At 35.7% G+C, this 24101-nt stretch overlaps 1 protein-coding gene across 3 annotated transcripts; it reads right to left on the reverse strand.

The window, feature by feature from the left end:
• Positions 1–4320: 4320 nt before the first annotated feature.
• On the reverse strand, positions 4321–24095 carry RO60 (Ro60, Y RNA binding protein). Of its 3 annotated transcripts, XM_026703228.2 has the most exons (9): positions 23963–24095; positions 19659–20262; positions 18393–18613; positions 17754–17900; positions 12047–12184; positions 11502–11618; positions 10546–10659; positions 8430–8576; positions 4321–7729 (listed from the first exon to the last, which is right to left on the reverse strand). In XM_026703228.2, the coding sequence occupies exons 2-9, from the start codon at positions 20236–20238 to the stop codon at positions 7577–7579; spliced, it is 1617 nt and encodes a 538-aa protein (XP_026559013.1). In that variant the 5' UTR covers positions 20239–20262; positions 23963–24095; the 3' UTR covers positions 4321–7576. The 3 variants fall into 3 exon arrangements, with proteins under 3 accessions (XP_026559013.1, XP_087786474.1, XP_087786473.1); XM_087930348.1 differs by lacking the exon at positions 18393–18613; XM_087930347.1 differs by lacking the exon at positions 11502–11618.
• Positions 24096–24101: the final 6 nt, after the last annotated feature.

Raw genomic sequence — 24101 nt, forward strand, 5'->3', positions numbered from 1 at the left:
CTTTCGCCTTCACAACCAAAAATTAAATCTCACCCTATTACAAAGAATCTACCCATCAATTTTTTTAACAGCACAATGTGAGTATCTAGATATAAATATTAGGCAACATTTCAATTGAACTACATATTGTACAAATATGTACAGACGGCCAGTTGAACCCACGGGTTGCATATTCCATACTAATGTACTATACAGTAATTTTTCACAGAAGAATTAAAACATTGAGTATTATTTTGCTGTTGATTCAACTTAAAGTACAAATGCAAGATCAGTTTATTTCCTAAGTTAACATCTTTTAACTAATCTCTGCCATTCCAGCAAATATAGAATTCATAGATTCTTCCTTGACATTATCTGTTTACAAGAACAATTAAATTATTGGTCTTCTTTTTGAGACGGTAGTTTACAATGCTTTATATTCAAGCATAACTTCACGCAATAACATAGCTAGATCACACATTTTTAGTGCAATGGAAACAAACACTTGGCATGGGTTATTTATCAAGTATTCTATTCAACATATATCACACAAATGCCTACCAAATGGGGTGCTCAATTTCTCATTACATATTTTGTACAGATTGCAGTGAGAAGTATTTTACATTGTATTCAACAAAACAAGATACAGGTAGTCGAATTATGATGCAAAATTTCCACTGCTAAGCAAAATAGTTAAGTGAATTTTGCCCCATTTCATTATATTTCTTGCCATAGTTGTTAAGTCAATCACTGCAGTTGTTAAGTTAGTAACACAGTTATTAAGTGAATCTGGCTTCCCCATTGACTTTATCAGAAGTCCGCAAAAGGTGATCACATGACTGGGACACTGCAACCGTCATAAATACATCCAATTACTAAGCATCCAAATTTTGATTATGTGATTACAGGGATGCTACAATGGTTTTAAACGTGAAAAATGATCATAAGTCATTTTCTGCGCCAATTGAACTTCAAATGGTCATTAAATGAATCATTATAAGTGAAGAAGTACTATCAGTTTTGTAATGTCAGTGAGTTTTTGGCATATATAATAAAAAGTTTTAAAAGATCAATAGAATTCCTATAAAGGTTTTTAAAGATCAATAGAATTCCTATAGGCCTGTAAAAGATCACCGGATCAAGGTATTATAGACCTACTGTGAAGATGACACTTTGATTCACTGATTGTGAATACATAATTCAAAACCAGGCCTATAACCACACATTTTGCATCAAAAATAGTTAGAAATAATACTCATAGTGAGCACTAAACAGAATTCAACTTTTGTGATTAATTCAAATTAAATTGAATTGGGATTTAGAGAATGTTCCAGAATATTCAGCATATTACCCCCGGCACCCTTTGGCAATATAAATTGTTTCATTTGCATTAAGCTAAAGGTACGATCTATAATTTAAATGGCATTAAATGCTAATTCAAAAACCAGAACAGTGGCTATTGAAAAAAAAAAAGATATTACAAGAGGCACTCCTGAAAGAGACAGGAGAAATCACTAAAACAAACAAGGTGGAGTGGAATTAAGCTGATGTGGGCAGGAAGTACATTTGAGTGTCACACATGAGTTAGAGTCATTACCAGAGTAAATGGTGGCTTTCAGATTCCGTTAAAACTTTTAAGTAAAGTTGTGTTAAAGTGGTAATGAAAGAATAAGAGAGCAGTGAAGACAGCTGGGTGACTTTGAACCCAACATTCTCTCTGGTAGAGAAATGGGATGTTGAAAACAATACCTACTTACTATGTGAAACATAAAAATGGTTGGAAATAAACAATTATCTGTGTATTAATATTTCAACAAACTTGTAAGTTCTTTCTTAGGATACACAATTCTCAAATGAAACTTTGGAATGGTTCAAGCAAACAAGGCAATTATGGACCAATATGAATAGGACTTTACTTGGATTAGTACACAGGATACACAGAATTAGGAGGGGGAAATCAAATTAATATAATGTATTAGCTGTGCTGATAGCTTAGCACAGTATTTAATATCTGCTCATTTCCAATTTAAAAATGATCAAATTTATCTGTTTTACAATAATTTCCTGCTAAATCTTTTTTACTTTTAAAGTTATATTTATTCTACAATTTGATCATCAAACAGGAACTTTGGTCTCATTTTTTCTAATGCTCCATTTAAAGTCCACCTAGTCCTTTTATTTATGCAGTTATCCATATTTCCTTTAATGAAACAGCCTTGAATCTCTTTTAATTAATTGAGTAGGACTTATAAAAATTAAAATCTATAGATAGATAGATGATAGATAGATAGATATTCTATAATCTTATCAATTTGGAGGTAATGGTCTCTGCCATTGAAGGAATAACACACACAAATGAATTCCTTCTTTCCTCTCCAATTCTGCTCTGTATAGTTGAGGAACTGTCTAAAGCCGGAAGCATCATGCGCTGGCCATACCCATGCCCGGTGTAGCAAAGGGGGGTGGGGGGGAGTCATGATACATCACATGATGATGCGAGTTTGACATCCCTGGTCTAAAGCAAATTTGGGGTATAGTAAAAAGGGGCAGAGAGAAGGGAAAAGTCATATTGTATTGGCTATAACAAATTAATAGAAAAAGTATTTCATTGCAATTAAAACCTATAATCACATCCATTTTGAACACAGAATGGATTCAGTTTTGAAGTATGCAATACTTTTAAGGTCCCACTTCATCTTGCACTCTCTTTCATAACACCTTCTGTCCAATACACAAAGTATTTCTTTTATTTCATATTACTAACATCTATTGTCAAAAGTGATTTAAATAAAGTGGATTATTTATCCATGGATACATGCAAGTTAACCCTACCATCATCCATTACTCCCCACTCCTTGGCCTCTTCTCTTTCAGTAAACATGTTCTGCTCACACCTAGCAAACCCCACTTTCCATTTTAACTCCTACTACCACCATTTAAGAGGCTCTCCTAATCTAAAACATAAGTAACATTATGGATAAAAGAGAAAATGAAGTCACCTATCTGTTATTGATATATCAATCGAGAGCACAGAAAAGAATGAAAAAAAGGTTAGGATAAGGGAATAAAATTGATACCTCATTTATTACAGCTGCTATTCTATTCCTATTACCTTACTTATTCCACCACTGCTTCTGCAATATGATTTGAGAAAAAAAAAAAAACAAATTCATTTTAATACCAAAACTAGCATAACTGTACAAAACACTAATACTTACATTTTACTATTTTTACTATTTTTATAACAATTTGCTATTACAATACTTGCTTGTTGAAAAAAGTAATTTAAAGTAGATTGAACAAATGTGTTTTAGCAGGCAAGTTAGTTATTATTCAGTGGCATATAATCAACATTTTTTTAAAATGAAACAAATATATAAAGGATAAATATTTTTTAAACATTAGAACCCAAGTATGTTACTTCTAGTTATATATGTATGATATATATATATATATATTCGTTCATTCGTGAGGAAAGTAAATCAGGATGAAAAACCTTTGGATCTTAGGCAAAGATTTGAAGAAAAGCTTTGATTTGTATATGTCCTTAAAAAAAATAAGTGTCCAATTCTCCTGGGTCAGGAGGCCAACATTTTTTGTAATGGAAGAAAAGTCATAAAAGTCATTTAAAAAATGAAATACTTTTGCAGGACATATCTTTATATTGACCCTGGAGCTTAAAACTAAATTTATGCAGCCTGTTATAGCTTTCCCACAAATCTATGTAAATTATACATTTTGATTTTAAAAAATTTCATTATTCTAGTATTGGCATTTCTCCATAAAGGAACTAAAAACAGCACAACTATTTATAAAGAGATTAGCAATAGCACTTAGACTTATATACCGCTTCAGAGTGTTTTACAGCCCTCTCCAAGTAGTTTACAGAGGCAGAATACAATCTGGTTCCCCATTTTACTGACCTTGGAAGGACGGAAAGCTGAGTCAACCCCTGAGCCAGTGAGACTTGAAATGCTGAACTGGGGCAGACAGCAGAATTAACCTGCAATATTGCATTCTAACCACTGCGCCACCATGGGTAGAAATATGATATAAGTATAGTTGTAATCCTTCTAAATGAATCAATGGCAAAAGACCTATACAGTGACTTAGGTCAGTTTCCACTTATACAATTAACTTATTCTATAAATCACAACTATAATTAGATCTTTGCAAGTGTTTTAAAAGCCACGCATTTATAATTACAATTCATATTTATGTGTAGCAACTCTTTCCAGGCTCAGCAATATTTTTATACTTGTCAGAAGCTGTCTGTAGTATCTATACATCAGTTGGGTGTATTACATTATGTTGAACATCTCTCTCAAAAATGAGTCATAATAATAATACGAACCGTGATCTTTATTTTTTTACAGTTAAATAGGAAATGCAGTAAGAATCCCCTCAAAAAATAGACAAGAAAAGTAGTTTAGAGCACACATTATTACCCAAGGTAAAACGCCTTGTGTGGCACTGTAGAAACCCTTTTAGATATTTAAATATTCTTTAATAAAGATAATTTACAGAAAGGTCAATACAGCTACAAATTATTTAAAAACCATGATTTTAATAGAGCAGCTGTTGATCAACTGCTACTTCGGTAAAAGACAGAAGAATAACTACAGAACAGCATTTCCAAAACAACCTCCTCTTCTCTAACTATACCAAGAATTGATCATTAGTCTGACAGTATTATTCTAGGACTTTTAAAAGATTTTAGCTACCTAAAATCTGCTGCTTCTACCAAATTACATCCAAATGCTGCATGAAAGGACTTGTATAGAAAAAAAAAATCTCCCTTCTATCCACTCCAGTATCTGCTACAAAATGCCCCAGTTCTCTAGTGCAAATTTGCTGCAGACAGGAGAGCTGAAGTAGTTGGGGAAAGTTTAATCAACAAATCTTCCAAGCAAACAAATATTACAAGCCTGTATCATCACTTGTTATTTAGTATCAGATTCTATAACCTGCAGTGCAAAATTTTGCCCAGTAAACATAATCTGGGTCATTCTTTTGGCACTTTTCATTGAGCATCAGGAGCTTTCCATAACTTCACCTAATGTGCTGTGTTTCTATCACCTCCCATCCAAGTTGGAGAAAACTGAATCAAAGCAATTTCTCTAGCCACTTTTATCTAAAAAAAAATGGTATACATTATGTCTGGAATTATGAAAAAATGTGAACAGCTATCATAAGTACATGGTAAAACTCTTTGGGTAAGAAGTAGACAATTGTCACAACCTTGATTACAAACTGTTTATAAGATTATCAACTTGAATTCATTAAGAGGATTTGGTTCCAGAATGTATGCTACTACAAATGTACACTATGCATACATTAGCCAAAGGTGGAAAAATGCTTCTTTCCAAATGTTATTAAATTATAAATCTAGCTAATGATGGAGGCCAGGAAGTGCACTTTAACAGAACAGAGAGGAGGAAAGGTTCTCCATTCAGCACTAACATGTTCCTCAATTTTCTAAGTCAATGAATAATGTTTTTTTCAAAGGCAAAGGATATGTTCATTGGTCACAATGCCCCATTAAGCCTGGCTTAGTGACAAATTTGTCTGCAAGCACCACATGCTCAATGAAAATGAAAATGTAGCTATTAAGTCTTCTGTGACTTGGCTAGTCGAACTTGGTTAGTTTTCCTCTTCATCAGTTTGCCAATCCTGCATTACAGCAAACACTGCCGTAATTGTTTTCCTGATTTTCCTGCTACTGCATGTAATATAGAATTGCAGCAAAGGAGAACTGCCCAAACCAAGAAGAGTGTTTTTGTATCAAGCTGGAAATTCATGCATTAAGTTAAGAAGTCTTATTGTTCATATGACACAGAAAGGTTTCCTGATTTATAGGGCGTATAGGGATTTGGTATGGGACTATAATATAGGAAGAGAAGGAACAGCAACATGAGTTGTGAAACGGGCTTTCATATAAACTTCTTCTTTCTTGCTCAGCCCATCGATTTACTACCTTCTAACTCTTCTGTTGAATTAAAAGAGAATGTACTGTTTACATGAACTTATTTTCTCGGACAAAGATGGACAATTTGGAGATCAGCAACATCTGGAATGGTACAACTCCCAGCAGGCCCAACTGGAATGCCAAGTTCAGATCAGCAACAGGTTATCTCCTTGCCAAAAGAATTGTGGAAACAGCTAAAATTCTGCAGCTGGCCTTAATCTTGTTTTGCCTACCAGCAGTGATAGTCCTTGCATTAGGACACAAAGAAATTAACAAAGGGCAAATGTCATTAAATTACATGCTTTAGGAACATATAATCCCTATGCAAATCAGCCTGATGGTAAGGCAGGAATAAAAGTATTTTAGGTCCTGTTTGTAAGACCCATTCATTGAGCACAGAATTTGAGCAACAAAGCTCTATGTTTGACCAATTTTTCATGTGCAGAGTTTATATAAATTAAAACAACATATAATCAGCTGTCTTGCTCTCACAGCATCTTTACATTTAAGTAGATATGCCAACACAAAAAGGCTATTCTACAAATGTTAATATGTACAGAAAGACAGATCAGTCATCATGTTAAGGCGGAGCTAGAAATGTGTGTCCATTTCTGATTTATTGTATAACTGTTTTACAAGTAACACATGAATATGGCTAGCTTTAGTAATAACACCTATCTTTGCTTCTTTTTGCCTTTTTCTCTTCTTACTTTAAGTGATATGATAAATCACATTTTCTATAAAGAACATCAGAAAATATTTTTTTTCTGATTCTATTAAAAAAGCTTGCTTGAGAAACCTACTATCCATTGTCAGGAAATAAAACATAGACCAGTTTGATCAGTGTTTCTCAAACTTGGCAATTTGCTGGTTAGGGAATTCTAGGAGTTGAAGTCTATACATCTTAAAGTTGTCAAATTTGAGAAACATTGAGTTAGACCATAATGTGCACAAAATCGATGGTTTTTGCAAGACCATTTTTTAGAACAAGAGTTTAGAAGGGTAAAGTATAATCAGCAGATCAATATCCCTGGGAATGATCTGTTATTTCCAAATTTTCCAACACTGCTTAATACAAAATATCTGCTAAAAACAAGGAGAGCATCAAGTTGTCAGTGGTAAGTGTTCCATAAAGTAATAGGAACTAATGGGTAATGATAGAAGTAATATAACCTGTAGTGCATATGTGGCTCATTTTTCCCAGATAGTAGAATAAGTTATTCCAATCAAACAGTTGTTACTTAACTTGAAACAGTGTAAAAAGACGAAGACGTCTCATCCTTTGATTCCCTGTGATTAACACAATAAATTCATTCTAGGAAAATAAAATCTTCAGTAATGGAATACATTGTCATAGTTAAACTAATATAAAAAATTAAAAGCATTCACTGTATTCCATATTTAGTTCTAAAAACCAATAGGAAACCTAGAATTATGCACAACAGATGTAAACAGTATGTTCAGAAAGTAGAGTTTGCCAGTGGCTGTTTTTACATCTCTTTTAAAATGTTAATACTCCAAAGGAAGTATGAAATTTAGCCTTGAATTAATAGAGTCTTGTTAATGCAATTGATAGCTCCCCTAGTCAATTCTTCAGGAAGAGCTTTAGAAAAGCGAGTGCTCACAGGTTTAGATCAAATCCAAAATGAAGTTTTGAATGACAATGGGTGTTCCTGTATCAAAACCACAAATATCCAGCATCCCTCTGTCCTCTGGGTCTGCAACAGTAAAGCCACTGGATGTCATTCCACAAACAATTAACTTGGATGGAATACCCATTCTCTATAAACAGATAAAAAAGAGAGAAATTCTTTTTTCAAAGTATACTTATAAAACAATGAATTATTTATAAAAGCCAAGTCCTAAAGACTTTTATTACTGAAGTCCACAATCCATATTTTTGTCATCTTCTTGCGAAGTGGGAAGTCTTACTTTTTCTCAGTATTTTGCCAAGATTTTTGAACTCAGACGATTACAACTAGGGAGACCTGAATGAGGCAAATGGGGGAAATATACTGACTTTTTCTTAAAAGTATACTTTCTGTCTTATCTGTGATAGTCCTTTTCTTAGTACTGCTCATTCTTGCTGCTTTGTCCTCAAGTAGCATTTTTTGCATCCAATAACAAGCACTGTTCCACTTGTGGATCACTTATGTGAGCCCAGTATACTTCTAGATCAGATCACTAGCGCAGATAGCTAGAAAGCCACAAGCAGTGCTGATTTAACACTAATATAAACAGGACTAAACTAGCATTCACTGAATACAATATTAAAGAAATAACTTTATATATTTGTATTTCATTCTACTGTAAGATTATAATTATATTGTTTGCCCAAAACAATTCCAGAAAATGGTTCTGTTATAACATAAATCTGGTTCTGTTATAACATAAATCTTCAGAAAGCTGGCAGCTACCTTAAGAAGGAAAACCTTTATAAAGAAACGTTTTTCTTATTTTGCATTATTTAAAGAATATTTACCTCTCTATACTGTCTCAACGCTGTGGCAGGATGAACATCTCCAGCAAAGGTCTCACTATCCATGAAGATAATAAAAACATCAACTGCTACACCCGTCTTTTGGGCCCAGAGCACTGGAGCAGAACAATTGGTAGGACCCCTTGGAATCTATAAGTAAAAAAAATATTAAGATCCAAACAAGCCAGCAAAAATTATATAGCTTTTTAACTTAGCAATGTTTCTGCCTGGGAACTAGCAAAGGGAAGGGGAATTGAAGTTTACATTTAAGATTGCAAACTGTGTTGTTATATATATGTTACCGGCAATGTGTGAAAACTGGCATTTTATAGATTGCTTAGGAAATCTATAGAAAGAGTGATGTCTTTAGACAAAGTATGAAATATCTGTTATTTTAATATGCTATACACTTTCCCTAGGCACTGTATATAATACTCTGCATTATGCAGAATAACAAGCACTATTTAGGCAAAGTATGAAAAGAAAGTCATGAAAAGGGTTAGGATTAGGCTTAATCTTAATCTTTTATTGAAAAGGTTTTATGAAAATGAAAGAAGAAAAATAAAATAAAAAATAAAGTATAGGATTTTCTTATCAAAAAAGAAAAGAAAAGAAAAGAAAAGAAAAGAAAAGAAAAGAAAAGAAAAGAAAAGAAGACTAGTGTTGACCTGCTTGTTGCAACAAGGAAGGCAAGAATGGCATTTTAGTAGGAATTTTATACTTTGCTGGTTTGCCTTTGGGCATTGCATAGAATGCCTAGAAAATGCATAAAATATTAGGTGTTTCATACTTTGCTATCCCATTTTTGTCATTCTATAGATTTCTTAGACATTCTATAAAATACCTAATTTCACACATTGATGGTAACATATATATTCTACCAGACAATCTGTGACCTATTGGGTCACTGTTTCAGAGATATTGACTTACCTAGATAAATAGAATGACCATAGATGGGCAAATACTCAATGGGAATGGGAATAACATCTCTCTTTTTGTTGACTTTCCCATTGATTTTCGTTTTTACAAGCCAGCAGTCAACATTGGAAACCAACCAACCAATCTACCTACCTATCTTCCTTCTTTCCTTATTCCTCCCTCCCTCCCTTTTCCATCCTTTCTCCCTTCTGATAAGGCTAATAAGTCACTACTGTTGAGTGGGGAAGGGAATAAGAGAGTGGCCAGAAGCTGTCAAGGAATGTTGAAAGTGATGATTAAATTGTCTCAACAGCACGATGGCAGCAGTACTGAGGCAGCTACAACTTCCCCAAATTTCATTCCCTCGGAGTAAGAAGTCACAGTATTTTGTAACTTAACCCAGTTGAGGTACCTTGGTTGGAAACGTTTTGTCCTATGTTGCATCATATTGCTCAACTAAAGATTATAAACATGAGAGTTTTGGTAGTATTTAGATATAGAGAATGATATTTTCCTTGGGAAGTGATCAAATGCCAGCTAAATTGTTTTTTCCCCCATTGAACCAATGTCTCCTGTGATTTGCAATAGCAGTGCAGTTTCAGACAGAAACTTGCACTACTTGTCCATTGAGCCCGTCCTCTGGAGATGCCAAACTGACAGACGAATAAAGGTACATAGCAAAGCAGTATTATAGGTAACCCATACAAGTTACAGAATTGCTGTTCACAGAGAAAACTCTCTGGCCTGAGGATTAATTTAGTGGCAACATTCTTCATCTCCCACACATGCACAGACAAATCCACAGTCCACGCAACATATAAACATATATGATTCTATGTCTAGGATGGGCAAAGTTTATAGAAGGCTGCATGACATGAAATGGAGAATACTAGTTTGCCCAGCAATATTTTCATGTCCATTCAGATTCCGTATTTTCTTTAAAAAAAAGATTATTACCAAGAGATCTTTCACAAATCCAGTGCTGATTTCCATCCGCTTCTGCATCTACCCTTAATATTTTAATATTACCATTAAAGTTCATCATTGATTTTCCCCTAATTTCTTTTGTATTTTATTTCCTTCTATGCTTCCATAAAAAAGAACTACATGTTTAAGACTTAGTAAACACTTTTAATGAAAAATACATTAAGTGAACTATTCTCATATAAAACTACAGGGTTACTTTAAGAATAGTAGGTACCTCAGACATTTTCTGTAATACTTGTGGTAAAGTCATATCCTCAGTCACAGGACAAGGAACTATATCATGGGAAAATGCAACAATGTGGGAATCTTTTTCAGTGCGTGCCACAACCTGGTAAAAACCAAATGATCGAAGGTAAAGATAGAATGTTATTTTCCTGTTTCTTCAACTAAAAAGCATTTCAGTAGCCTAAGCTTTCTGTGGTTTTCAAATGTGAAATAGCTGTTCCCATAAGCCTTTTCTATTCTAATACATTCCTCTTCTAATTCTCCACCATATCCTACTCCTTTCTCCAAGACTTTCTTAAATTAATTAATTAATTTATTTATTAATTTATTTATTTTTCTTAGGGTAAGTGCTGAAAATCAGATTACCAAATCTTGCATAAGGGTTCCTTCTAGACTTGTAGAACAGGGATTGATGGGATACATCATCTTGGCCAAACACTTATTTTAGTACAGGAGGCATTAATCACTGTAAAAATGCTTTGCTGCCTGCCCTAATTTGAGCAACAGGAAAATTATGTATTGTAGACAAGTGACGTGACAAGACTGGGTAGTAAGGCATGGAATGAATAAAAGGTATCAACATGTAGCCAACTACTGTCCAGCTATTAAGTCACTCAAATTCTAAACACACACAGACATTTGGGAGTCATCAGAAGAAATACATTCTTTTATACTTTTGGAAAATGTTGACCATATTATCCAAAAATAAAAAGGATAAATAAAACAGAAGTTTGATTTATAGTTGAAGAAATAAGTGGAATTGGAATTAATATCTATGTAGATTTTACATGGGTAGGTTTGTCACGGTTTTGTTTTAAAATCATATTATAATGAGGCAGGTATTCTAGATTTTACCAAATTACAATCTATTCAATCTTGGAACAATGCCATCATATCCCAAAGTTTGGGACCAAAAAAATATCATAAAAGTGAGACGTTTCTTACCATGCACATTGCTGCAGCAATGGTACTAGCATTCAGCACACTACCAAAAACCTTTTGCAACATAGAATCACTAACATCAACTGCAACTAAGATACGCTTTCCCATTGGTTCTAATGCCTAAGAAAGAGGCAATGAAGGGAAAGAAGTCAGAACACGTTTTTTTACATTTTTTTTAATTAAATGACTTTTCATAGCTGTGACACTAGAAACTAGTACTTCTAGCTGATGATAAAAATAATATAATACAGATATACGAGAAGAGGGTACTAATCTATCACTACTACCTTTACCCAAATGTAGGAATATAGCTGAGGCAATCAAGCACATCATGATTTGTAGACTAAATCTCCATGAGTCTTAAGCAGGTGGGAAAAGGAAGACTACAGCCTGGATTGTTATAGACTGCTCATAAGAATACTGAAAAACAAAAATCCTAGGAACATTTATCATTCTGCTTTTAGCCTTTATTGTCAAAATCCAAATTTTCCTAAAGAGATATTGCTTAAATGCTTCAGACTGATACTGAAAGTATTCATAACAATTACCTTGAAGGACTTGTAAAATGAAGTATCTAGAGCTTCCAAGATGTCCTTCTCTGGTTGCCAGCGTAGTTTTCCCCGATAACCACGCTCTCCTTTATAGTTTTCTAATGCAACCAAAATATGGAATGGGTGTATTTGAGCCTAAAGAGTTTTGGAAAACAGACTCAAAATGTTAATTTCTCTTAGTGATAATTTCTATTAACTAAGTATGCTATAAGATCAACAATTCTGGAATAGAACATTATATTTATTTAAGTATTCTGAATATAGAGTGCAATACAACTGTTTAACATGTTTTTCGGAGTATTATTGTTAGAAATAACTGCTACAGTATCCCTTAGATTTTATTTTCCCTTCTTCTAAACAAGATTTAAAACAAATTTCAGCTATTAATTCAACTGCTTATTTTGTTGGTTTATAGAAAAATTCAAATTTATATGATGACCTCACAAATTTGGTTTGGTATCCAGAACAGTACTTTTTTATTCTCTTTGCCTTCTGTAAACCTATCTACACAAGAAGAGAAATCCTTTCATATGAAGTTCACAGCCAAGATTCCAGACAATGGATATTTTTGTGCAGTATTTTTTGTAATTTTCACTTTTTTCAGCAAAACGATTCTCCTATTTTAAAGATTACTGACTTAAAGAATACCTTCATAAAAAAGAAAGATTATGAGCATATTTAAAAATCTTGTACAGGTAGTCCTTGACTTACAACCATTCATTTAGTGACCATTTGAAGTTACAATGGTACTGAAAAAAGTGTCTTATGACCATTTTTCACATTTACGACCACTGAAGCATCCCTGTGGTCACATGATCCAAATTCAGATGCTTGGAAACTGGCATGTATTCTTGATGGTTGCAATGTCCCAGGATCGTGTGATCACCTTTTGTGACTTTGTATCCTTTTTGACAAGTCAAATCAACGGGGAAGCCAGATTCATTTCACAACCATGTAACTTACTTAAAACTGCAGTGATTCACTTAACAACAGTGGCAAGAAAGGTTGTAAAATGGGGAAAAGCTCACTTAACAACTATCTTGCTTGGCAATGGAAATTCTGGGCTCAATTGTGGTCATATGTTGAGGACTTCTGGTATCTTCCTTCATCAATTAGAGTTGCCAAGTTCCACTGAAACCAATCCCAAATAAATCATGCGACACAGGTAATTTTTCAATAAATGAGATCAAGATCAAAACTATTAAGTGCTGATTAGTTAATCCACTTAGTTTCGCAAAGAGGTTTAAGACATCAGGAAACTGCAAGTTCTAGTCCTGCCTTATGTAGAAAGCCAGCGGGCTGATTTTGGGCTGGTTGCTTTCAGCCCAAAGAAGACAAACCACTCCTGAGAATCTTGATAAGAAAACTGCAGAGATATGTCTTGGCATCAGCATGGGTCAGGAATGATTTGGAGGCACACATTCATAGACACCCAACCCCCTTTAATTACCTGTAAAATAATTCACCCCGCCTGTAAAAGAGTAATAGCTTTATTTGTTAGGCACATAAAATTAGGCAAAATTAGACATTGAATAAAATGCAAATTCATACAATATTATACTATAACTCAATTAAACTAAAAGGTCCATAACATATAACATTATCCTCTATCATATGAAATTGGAAAATAAATAATAGTTATTAGTTTTAAAGCAATTTCCTAGAATCTTGTGAAAAAGATTTTAGTGGTTTTTTTTTAAAGTAACTAGAATCCAAGTGTAATCCCGGTATCAGTCTATTCCAAAAAGAAAAAAGAAATAGAAAAAAACTGGAGACAAATTAAAAAAGCTCCAAACCCAGACCTGACAATCTTGACCAGGATGTGGCTATTCTAGTATGTGGTAGAAACAAATAACTCCAACCCAATAAATTTGGTCAAGAACACAGATAAAAGAATCACCAGCAGATCTTTCCAAAAAGTAGATATATACAAGTAGCCCTCAACTTAACTGTTCAAAGTTACAATGGCACCGGAAAAGTGATTTATGACTTTTTTCGCACTTACAACCATTGCAGCACCCCTGTGGTCACACGATCAAAATTTGAATACTTGACAACTGACTCATATTTATGACAGTTGCAGTAACCCAGGGTCATGTGATCAATTTTTGCAACCTTCTGATAAGCAAAGTCTATGGGGAAGTCAGATTCATTTAACAACCATGTTACTAATTTAACTGCATTGATTCACTTGACAACAGTGGCAAGAAAGTTCTTAAATGGGGCAAAATTCATTTAACAAATGTTTCATCTAGCAACAAAAATGTTGTTCTCAATTACGCTTGTACGTTGAGGACTACCCTGTATACAGGTCATGCTTTATGAACTCTATCAATTGGTACTATTATCTTTATTTAATTCCTAACCATTCTAACAACTAGCAATGGAAAGAATAAAAGCAAAAAAGAAAAGAAATGTCCATAATAGTACAAACAACATTCTTGACAAAAATCAAAAGGCATAATGAAATCCTGTGTTATCTAGCTAATAACACATGTATAACACAACATTCTGTAAATATTTATCATATGCAAGCAACAGAATTCAAAACTTTCACCCACATACACAAATACAAAGTAAGAAGTAAGAAAACTGTTGATGGATATCTGGACTCAACTTGTTTTATGTAGGCATATTCTAGATCAGCCTTTCTTACATGGCATACCATAGAACCATAAGATTTCACAAGACATTGTGATTGAAAATTTAAAATAAAACTTTTTTTCAGCTTTGCGTACTATGTAATACTAGCAGTCATAGTAGTTGAAATTTTTACACAATGGATCTCAGCTTTTTAAATATTGTATTTAATTTTATACCAATTTTCCTAATATAAACAGCATTAAGTACAATCTATTTACAATATTCATTTTTTAAAAAAATCTACCAGAGCTATCTTTAGAAAAATTAAATCCTATTTTGTCTTAAGCAAATTCCAAAGTCAGTTTGTCTTGTAAGTTTTTCAAATCTATGAAGGGGGGAGGGGAGATTAATTTCAACAAAAGTTAAGTTAAACCCAACCAGATTTTCTTCCAAGGAGGGGGAAAAAAGTCATTTTTGTTTCAAATAGGGAAAAGAACTACTTTTACACATATCATTTTTCATTATCATCTTGTAGATTAGAAATTTGGATAAAATTATAAAAATGTGGAATATTGCCCACATTACTGACTTGCATTAGAGCTACCATGTTTCTCCAACAATACGCCCCCCCAATAGGAAGCCCCAGCACTGCTTTGTGCGCATGTAGTTAAATTAAGCCCTGCCCCCAAAATTTAACATGAGGTGAAGAGACACGGGGCGGGGGGGGGGGCTTGCTTAGCCTAGGAATCCAGCCTTAAGTCCTTCTCCTCTTCCCAGGAACGCATCTGGTACTATTTATTTTATTTGCAGGAAAATATTAACGCCAAAGTCTCCCAACTCCTTGACGCGTTTTAGTCTACCGATGCCCCACAGCCCTGTTTCTCTTCCGGATCACCAGCCCACTTTCCCCTGCAAGGGCACCACAAAATGTACCACTTCAGTCGGGCGGCCCAGGGGCTCTTGCACAGGAAAGACGGGCTGCACCAAGAGGCAGATGCCTCCACTTTACCATTTGCACAAAGGGCACCAGCTTCCCCCTCCCCCGCCGCAGCCCCAGCAAGGGCGTGGGAGCTGACATTAAAACAGACTCCATCCTTGTCCCCTTGGGCAGCCAGAGCATGACTTGGCAGAGATGCCTCTGGCAGGACCGCAGAGGAGAGAGCTGCCCAGCCTGCTGCTGGCACGCCTGCGCATGAGCGGGCACAGCAGCAACCCAGCCTGCGTGCGGCCCACCCCTCTTGGGGACAAGCTCACCTCTCCCACTCGGCCTGGCTTCCAGGACCACTGCCAGCTGCTCTTAGTTTACGGAGCGGTGGCGCCTTCCTGTTGGCTTCATCTTGCAAGCCAAAAGTGCAGCCCGGCAGCACCCAAGCAGGGCTGTGTGCTTTCACCCCAGCATCCAGCAGAGCCAGAATCCGCTGCCTGCCATGCAAACCCCAATGAGCAGCCTTGCTCGCGCTCGAGGGAAGAGGAGCTGGCGGAGCGCCGGCTGCGGCGGGAGCACTGGAAGGGCCTAATTGCCTTTGTCTCTCGCACAGCAGCAGGAAGCCAGGCATTGCCTTTAAGTACCCAGCAGTCTTTGCTCCCCACGCTTCTTGAGCAGGGCAGGTTAAGAAAGCAGCCTCCCGAGTAATGGTTCCGAGCGCTGCAGCTTGATCCGAGCTCGAGCATGTCCACACAGCATGCCAAATTCAGCACTTAATGGAGCTCTGCAGGTTCGCCAATGCGCTAGACTGAGAACTACCCACACAGGCTGAACTGGCATGATGATCAGGGTGGAAAGCAGTTGGCTGCGTGGGTGTCGCGGAAACACGGCCATTCACTGATAAGGGTGTAAATACACACACACGCACACAATCACCACCATACCACATGCACAGTAACCTTCCACACCACACACCGTAGTTTGCAAATATGGCCGTTGATTTTCAGGGCTAGGCGAGGCGCGTGGGGGAAAACCTAAGGCACCCTCGAAAAGACAGCCTAGCTGTTTGTTTCGAGGGTTAAAAAAAAAATAAAGCCCAGCTTTATTTTCTGAGAAACACGGTAGTACCTTGTAGTAGAGGGGAAGCCAAAAAAAAGAATGCATTAATGAGTTTGCCAAAATACATCCACAGAAAAAAAGATAAAAAAAACATTAACAATTATTGTTGGATTATTATATCTACAATTTACGGATCATGTTAATGTATTATGAACTGTAAACACAATAATTTTTATGCAAGGAAGTTCCCTCACACCTGACAATTCAAGGCTTTCTCCGGTATCAAAATATTAAAAAACATTGCTCTAGGCTAAGTCACATTGAGTTCTGGCAACTATTACTCACAGATAAATTTCCAGTTTATGCTATGTTGGGGACATATTTGTTCCAATTGACTTATCCTACATGTGCTGGGATCACAACTGGGGAAGAAATCTGAATTGAAGTGTTCTCCCCCACTTCTGTTTAAAAGCTAGATATGAGTTAATAGAGGTCTTTGTGCTGGGAATGCAAAGAAACCTAGGAATACTTTGTTCTGTAACTTACTGTATTTAATTCAGTTATTTCTAAGATAAGTATACTAAACCCAGTCAGTATGCTATAGCCTCACTTTGTTACTTCCCTCTGTATATATCAGCTGAGTGATTGCAATGGAGAACATCTTTAACGAGGAAGACTGTCTACTAATCAATAATTCTAATATTCCCAATTCTTGATCCTTGTCTACGAGGATGAAGAATCTGGAAATTTTGAATTATTGATTAGTGGACAGTCAACATTTAATTTTTTCAATTAAGAGAAGTCCAAAACTGATTAAAACATTTATTATTTTTTTACACAAGACAAGTATTTTTCTAACACTACTTAAAATAGTCTTTATCCCTAAATATATGGTGCAAATAGTGAATCTTTCTCTCGTTTGACTTTGTATTCCCTTTGTAGGTCCAACCCCTTGCTCATCATTAACTATCTGTATTTGGGATACCCTATAGTAAGTACTTTTATTTCTTAGGCATTTATACAATGATATATTACAATGAAGCTTAATTTTCAATACTGGTTTCTATTAACAGATGAACTAATAGGATATTGCTAGAATACAATACACATAAAAAATCAGCAATAAAAAATCCTTACCTTTTTAAGAAGTTTTTCATTTTTTAGTTTTTCACAAACCATTGCTACCTCTGAGCTTCCTGGTTCAAGAACTAAATTTGCTGTCATTTTTCCCAGGTTCTTCAATATTGCTGTTACAGGCATGTTCTGTAGCAGTGCTTTCCATACCTTGTACAAAATGAAGTTCAAAGATAAGGAAAAGGCAGTGTTTAAAGAAAAACACATACTCAGTATAAATATGCATACTGTACAGGAATCATGTAAATGTATTTATTTATTCATTCGCAACATTTCTACAACATCTACCTCATCTATGTGACTCTGGGCAGCTCACAATAAAAACATGTCACAAAATATAAAAGCATAAATAAGATACAAGGTTAAAAACAGAGAAGTCTCTCTTCCCACAAGGCAAAATTATTTTAACCAGCAGGATCCCCCCAATATGCCCTCCCACCTGACCAAGTTGAATGGGATGATATAATTTGGACAAGCAAGATAGTTCCTCGGGTAACCTGGTCCCATGCCATGAAGAATACATGTAAAACTAATACATGTAAAAATTGTTAAAAATGCTATAAAAACAGAGGAGTGATAACGTGCAGAAAGCAACATTATATAGTGTGATTCAAAGTATTAATGTTTCTCTAATTTCCTTACCTCTTTAGATTTCAAATGACTTGTCAGGAGGTGTTCTCTAACTAAACTATGCTCTTCTATCAAATGAATCACTTCCAGTTCATCCGTTGTATGCTTTACCCTCTCCACTGCTTCCAAATACTTCAACACTTTTTCAGCCTCAGCAGAAAGTCTGCTCTCTTTATATGTCTCTTGGACTTCCTTCCATCCCTTCATTACATACTTAGTGACAATGGCCAGGCCTGTTGAAATACAGTAAGTTTTATTTCTAATTTAGAACATATTTTAAAAAGAAATATGAACTCCAAAATAATGTAAAGTTATCAAATATTAGGCTGGAAAGTGTATTTATTTTGTATTTGGTATTCTCTGGCATCTTAGCAAAACTAGCAATTTATTTATGTTACCTTTATATATAAATAGTGGAATGTAGCGTAAAAGCAAAAAGAATAAATACAGAAGTGTTACTATTTAAATACACACGGACACATAAAATGCCTTTTTCACAATTTATTCATCTGACCCTCAGTCTTTAGGATTGTTGATTATGGGCATTCTTTCTGCTATAATTCTTCTATTGCTTTTCTATTTGTAGCAGTAACAAAAATTATTTCTAGAAACCTCTCAAGGTTTTGATTTTAAAAAATTGAAAACTATTACATATTTTCCCCATTATAAAATAAAGAAATACAGCTTGTCTGTGACCATAATTAAACCCAAAATTTCTGTTGCTAAACAAAAGTTGTTTTGCCCCATTTTATAATCTTTCTTGCCAGTTGTTTCACAAATTGCTACAGTTGTTAAGTTATTAACACAGTTGTAAAATGAATCTGGCTTCCCTATTAACTCCATTTGTCAGGTCACAAAAGCTCATCATGACCTCGGAACACTGAAACTGTCATAAATATCAGTCGGTTGGTCAAGGGTCTGAATCACATGATAATGGAGATGCTGCAATTGTCATTGAGTGTGAAAACTGGTTGTAAGTCAATTTTTCAGTGTCGTAACTTCAAATGGTAACTAAACAGTTCTAAGTTGAGGACTATCTATAAATTAATAAACGTTTTTTAAGTGAATGTTATGTATTCTTTCCAATATTTAGCATTTTTTATATGTCAAGTTGATTTCTCTCCCAATTAGAGTCATGGCTTACTTTACAGAATTACAGTTCTATTTCTCACTTCTCCATCTCTCTTGAAAAAACATACAGGCAAAAGCAAAATGTTTCCAAATTACTTACTCCAAACCATCCCTGTTGATTCAGAAAATTTACTTGTTTGTTATTACCTTCATTTGCAGGCTTTAGATGCGATAACCTGAGAAGATCTTTATGGCACCAGCCATTTTTCTTCTTGTATGCTGTCACTGCTAAAGCAATAGCCATGTCATTCTTTCCATTGTACCAAACTGAAACAGCTTTTCTCAGGGCACGGCCCCACATGCCACAATTCATGCCTTCCTTCAGATCCTTTTTAAACTGGATGAAAGTGAAGAGGTGGGTTGGTATATGACAAATTTCAGGGACAGCCTTATAAGCTTCTTGTTTGGTTTTGGCATCAGAACATTGTGAACAAATGGCAAGTGCAAACAATACTGGATCCTGTTTGGCTGCTCTACCTTCCTGGCTGAACGTCTTTATTTCTTGTACTGCTTCATAACCTTTGCCATCTTCAATAAGCCTCAAAAGAGCATCTACACTTTCAAAGCTCAGTTTTTGTTCCTTGACATAGAAAGCACCTCCTTCGGAACCAAAACACAAGAAACGGCGCAGTCTAGTCATGTCTGTAACTTGCCACCCGCATTCATCTTCAGAGTTTGATAGCTGGTTTTCATTGCAGGGCTGCATTTGACTTGCTCCTTCGTCCATTGCTTCTCAGTATAAAGAAGTCTCCTGAAGAAACACAATAAAATTATTTAATCTGTCTCAAATCTTGACTTTATGGCCAGCTTTATTAAGACAATTACTCAAAACATTTCTTTCAAAATAAATTTGGCAACATTTTAGGAAAAAGGTGTTCAAACTTCAACTAAAACCTTCAGAATGAGAATCTGTTACATGCAAAATATACTAGATACAGTAAGTATAAGAGATTATCTCAATTTCCAAATAAATATTCATTGACATGATTCTACAAAAAAATCCCTAAATGAGCCAATTTTCTTTGTATAATGCTAGTGAGTTAATATTTTAATTTTTTCTTCAATCCCAAATAAGGTTTTATAACACAGAAAGGACAATGGATTCAGTTGAATAAAAAGAATATTTTGAACTTTTGGAGCCTTGGGGGTGCAGTGGTTAGAATGCAGTACTGCAAGCTACTCCCACTGCAATTTGGCAGATCGAATCCCACCAGGCTCCAGGTTGACAGCCTTCCATCCTTCCGAGGTGGGTAAAATGAGGGCCCGAATTGTTGGGGGAAGTATGCTGACTCTGTAAACCGCTTTGAGAGGGCTGTAAAGCACTATAAAGCAGTATATAAGTCTAAGTGCTATTGCTAATATCATAATTTCTTATGTATCCTATGGTGGCCTATGTAATTAGAAGCTTTTCTACCATTATAAACATAATCAGTGTACTTGCATCCAGAGACCAATATATTTAGGTAACTATATGAAATCCATGCCTCCAATGCATTTCCGGTAAGCAATCAAGATTTGATAATTTTAAGTTGCAATTTCTAGAAATGATTAATTTGATGTAATATCTTCTGGTGTACTAAGAATCCTATCATTACTTTTAATTTCTGAATTTAATAAACTATTTTGCCAAGTTTTTTTCCCTTACGTAATATATTATTTTAAGATAATAATTAGAAGCTTTTCTACCATTATAAACATAATCAGTGTACTTGCATCCAGAGACCAATATATTTAGGTAACTATATGAAATCCATGCCTCCAATGCATTTCCGGTAAGCAATCAAGATTTGATAATTTTAAGTTGCAATTTCTAGAAATGATTAATTTGATGTAATATCTTCTGGTGTACTAAGAATCCTATCATTACTTTTAATTTCTGAATTTAATAAACTATTTTGCCAAGTTTTTTTCCCTTACGTAATATATTATTTTAAGATAATAATATGCCTATTTAATTTATATTACAAAACAATAATTCCGATTGTCAACGTGTAATTATTGCTTCAATTAAATTAAATGCAATATCCTGTCTGAAATATAATGTTCTTAGAATGTACAATGTTCTGTTTTTTAAAATGAAAAACCAATTCCTCACAACAGAATAAAACATTTTGAGCAGTAAAATTTTAGCACAATTTCTAAATTAAAAAGGCACTCTCAAGAGCAACAAAAATAATATAATCAGACGTGCAATTTGAATAAATGATGTAATTGTTTATAAAATTTCTAACTAGTTTTCCATGAGGAAACCACCTGAAATTGGAAATACCATGAATTAAAACAAATATTTCCTTATTAAAAAATAAAATCATTTAAACGTTGCCCAGAATTCAATATAAGATTGGCAGATTATTTTAAATAAATATAGTTCAGAACTAGCAATTCTGAACTAAATACAAAATAAACTAAATACATTTTGTGCCAAGTCTTCACAAAGAAAAGAAGTATGAGTGCAGGATACAATACATTGCAGTTTTTCATTTGTACCCCACCCATTTTCCAATTTGTTCAAAGTGTTGTATCTTAGTTTATTCAATGTTGTCTTGGATAGTAATGCTGTGGAAGAAATTGAACAAAAATAGCAATTTATTCTATCCCACTCACAGCTAAGCTCCAATTCAATTCCACAGTTGAGCTCCAATTCAAGTGTAACCTTTTCTGTGATGGTTGGGCTAAATAACCTTTGTGACAAATTGTTCAGGCCGAAATCTATGATATAGCAAAGAATGCCACTGAAGATAGAATGCATGTTTTTACTCAATGTATTCAGGTAATTACAGGTAGTTCTCGATTTACAGCAGTTCATTTAGTGACAGTTCGAAGTTACAGTGACATTGAAAATAGTGACTTATGACCATTTATGACATTGCAGCATCTCCATGATCAAGTGGTTTATATCCGGATGCAACTGACTCACATTTATGACAGTTGCAGTGTTCCAGGGCCATGTGCTTTCCTTTTGCAGCCTTCTAACAAGCAAAGTCAATGGGGAAATCAGATTCACTTAACAAATGTGACAAGAACAGTCGTAAAATGGGGCAAAACTCACGTAATAAATTTCTTACTTAGCAAGATAAAATGTTGGGCCAAATTGTGGACTACTTGTACAATATAGTTCCTTGTGGGATTATGGTACAGAACGTTTCTCACAGCTCTCTATTGAGCAGCCAACCAACCCAACCCAATCATCCACCAACCCATTTAGATCTTGCAAAACCTCTCCACAATCATTCATCAGACAGCATGCTTATGTTTTTTATTCATTCATATTACTATGAGATGCACATTCCTCAAGACACCAAGTTGCACAGTTGCTTCTATTGCTTTCCTGTATTCGTGTTCAACTACATTACTCCAATTCAGGAAGTCTCAGGTGGATGACTCCAGCAATCCCGAAGCTTATAGCACAGGTAGTCTTCAACTTACAGCCACAATTGAGCTCAAAATTTAGGTTGCTTATTTGTTAAGTGAGTTTTGCCCCATTTTGCCACCTTTCTTGCCGCAGTTGTTAAGTTGTTAAGCAACTTTAAGTAACACGGTTGCTAAGTGAGTCTGCCTCTCCCCTGACTTTGCTTGTTTAGAAGATCGCAAAAGATGACAACCTGATCCCAGGACACTACAACCATCTTAAATGAGCCAGTTGCCAAGCAGCTGAACTTTAATCAGGTGAGGGGGGGGCAGGGAATGCTGCAATAGTCGTAAATCTGAACAATGGTCCTAAGTTATAAGAGCTGTGGTGGCGCACTGGTTAGAATGCAGTACTACAGGATAACTCTGCTGACTACCAGCTGCTACCAGTTCAGCATTTCGATTCCCACTGGTTCAAGGCTGACTCAGCCTTCCATCCTTCCAAGATCAATAAAATGAGAACCCAGAATGTTGGGGGCTATAGCTTGCCTCTGTAAACCTCTTAGAGAAGGGCTGTAAAGCAGGGTGTCCAACCTTAGCAACTTTAAGCTTGGCCGACTTCAACTCCCAGAATTCCCCAGCCTTCTGGGAGTTGAAGTCCACCAGGCTTAAAGTTGCTAAGGTTGGACATCCCTCCTGTAAAGCACTGTGGAGCTACGCGCTAGTGCTAAAGTCACTTTTTTCAGTGATATTGTAACTTCGGAGTCAACTAAATCGAATGTTGTAAATCGAGGACTACCCACATCGTGTACTTGCTCCCCCCGCCCCCCGAGATAGCTCCGATTGGCCAATCCATTAACAATCCCCTGCATTTCTTCGGCTAAGTACTACGAGGCCGGCGTGAAATGTGAACGGCTGACAAAGAGAAAGGGAGAAAGAAAGGCAAGCGGGCTCGCTTCGTCGCCGCTCCCAGGCCCTAGTCTGGAGCTTTTTTCCTGGAACGCAGGAGATCGGTTCCAAATCGAACCGAGACGGCCCGCGCCGCTTGGCAGCCTTTAAATGAGGGTTGTTGGGTAGCATTGTCTGCACAGGCAAAACCATACCTCTCTGCGTGTAACTGCGGCAGCCTCGAGGCTTTCGGGAGGCCAACGAAAGGGTCAGGTTTCTCCTCAAGCGCTCTCTCCCGGGTCACTCCTCCTCACCCCGCCAAGACCGCCTGACAACTTCCCTCACGCAGTAAAA

The sequence above is a fragment of the Pseudonaja textilis genome, chromosome 3 (assembly GCF_049901715.1).
Source record: "Pseudonaja textilis isolate UNSWEBS1 chromosome 3, rPseTex1.2, whole genome shotgun sequence".
NCBI classification, from domain to species: domain Eukaryota; kingdom Metazoa; phylum Chordata; class Lepidosauria; order Squamata; family Elapidae; genus Pseudonaja; species Pseudonaja textilis.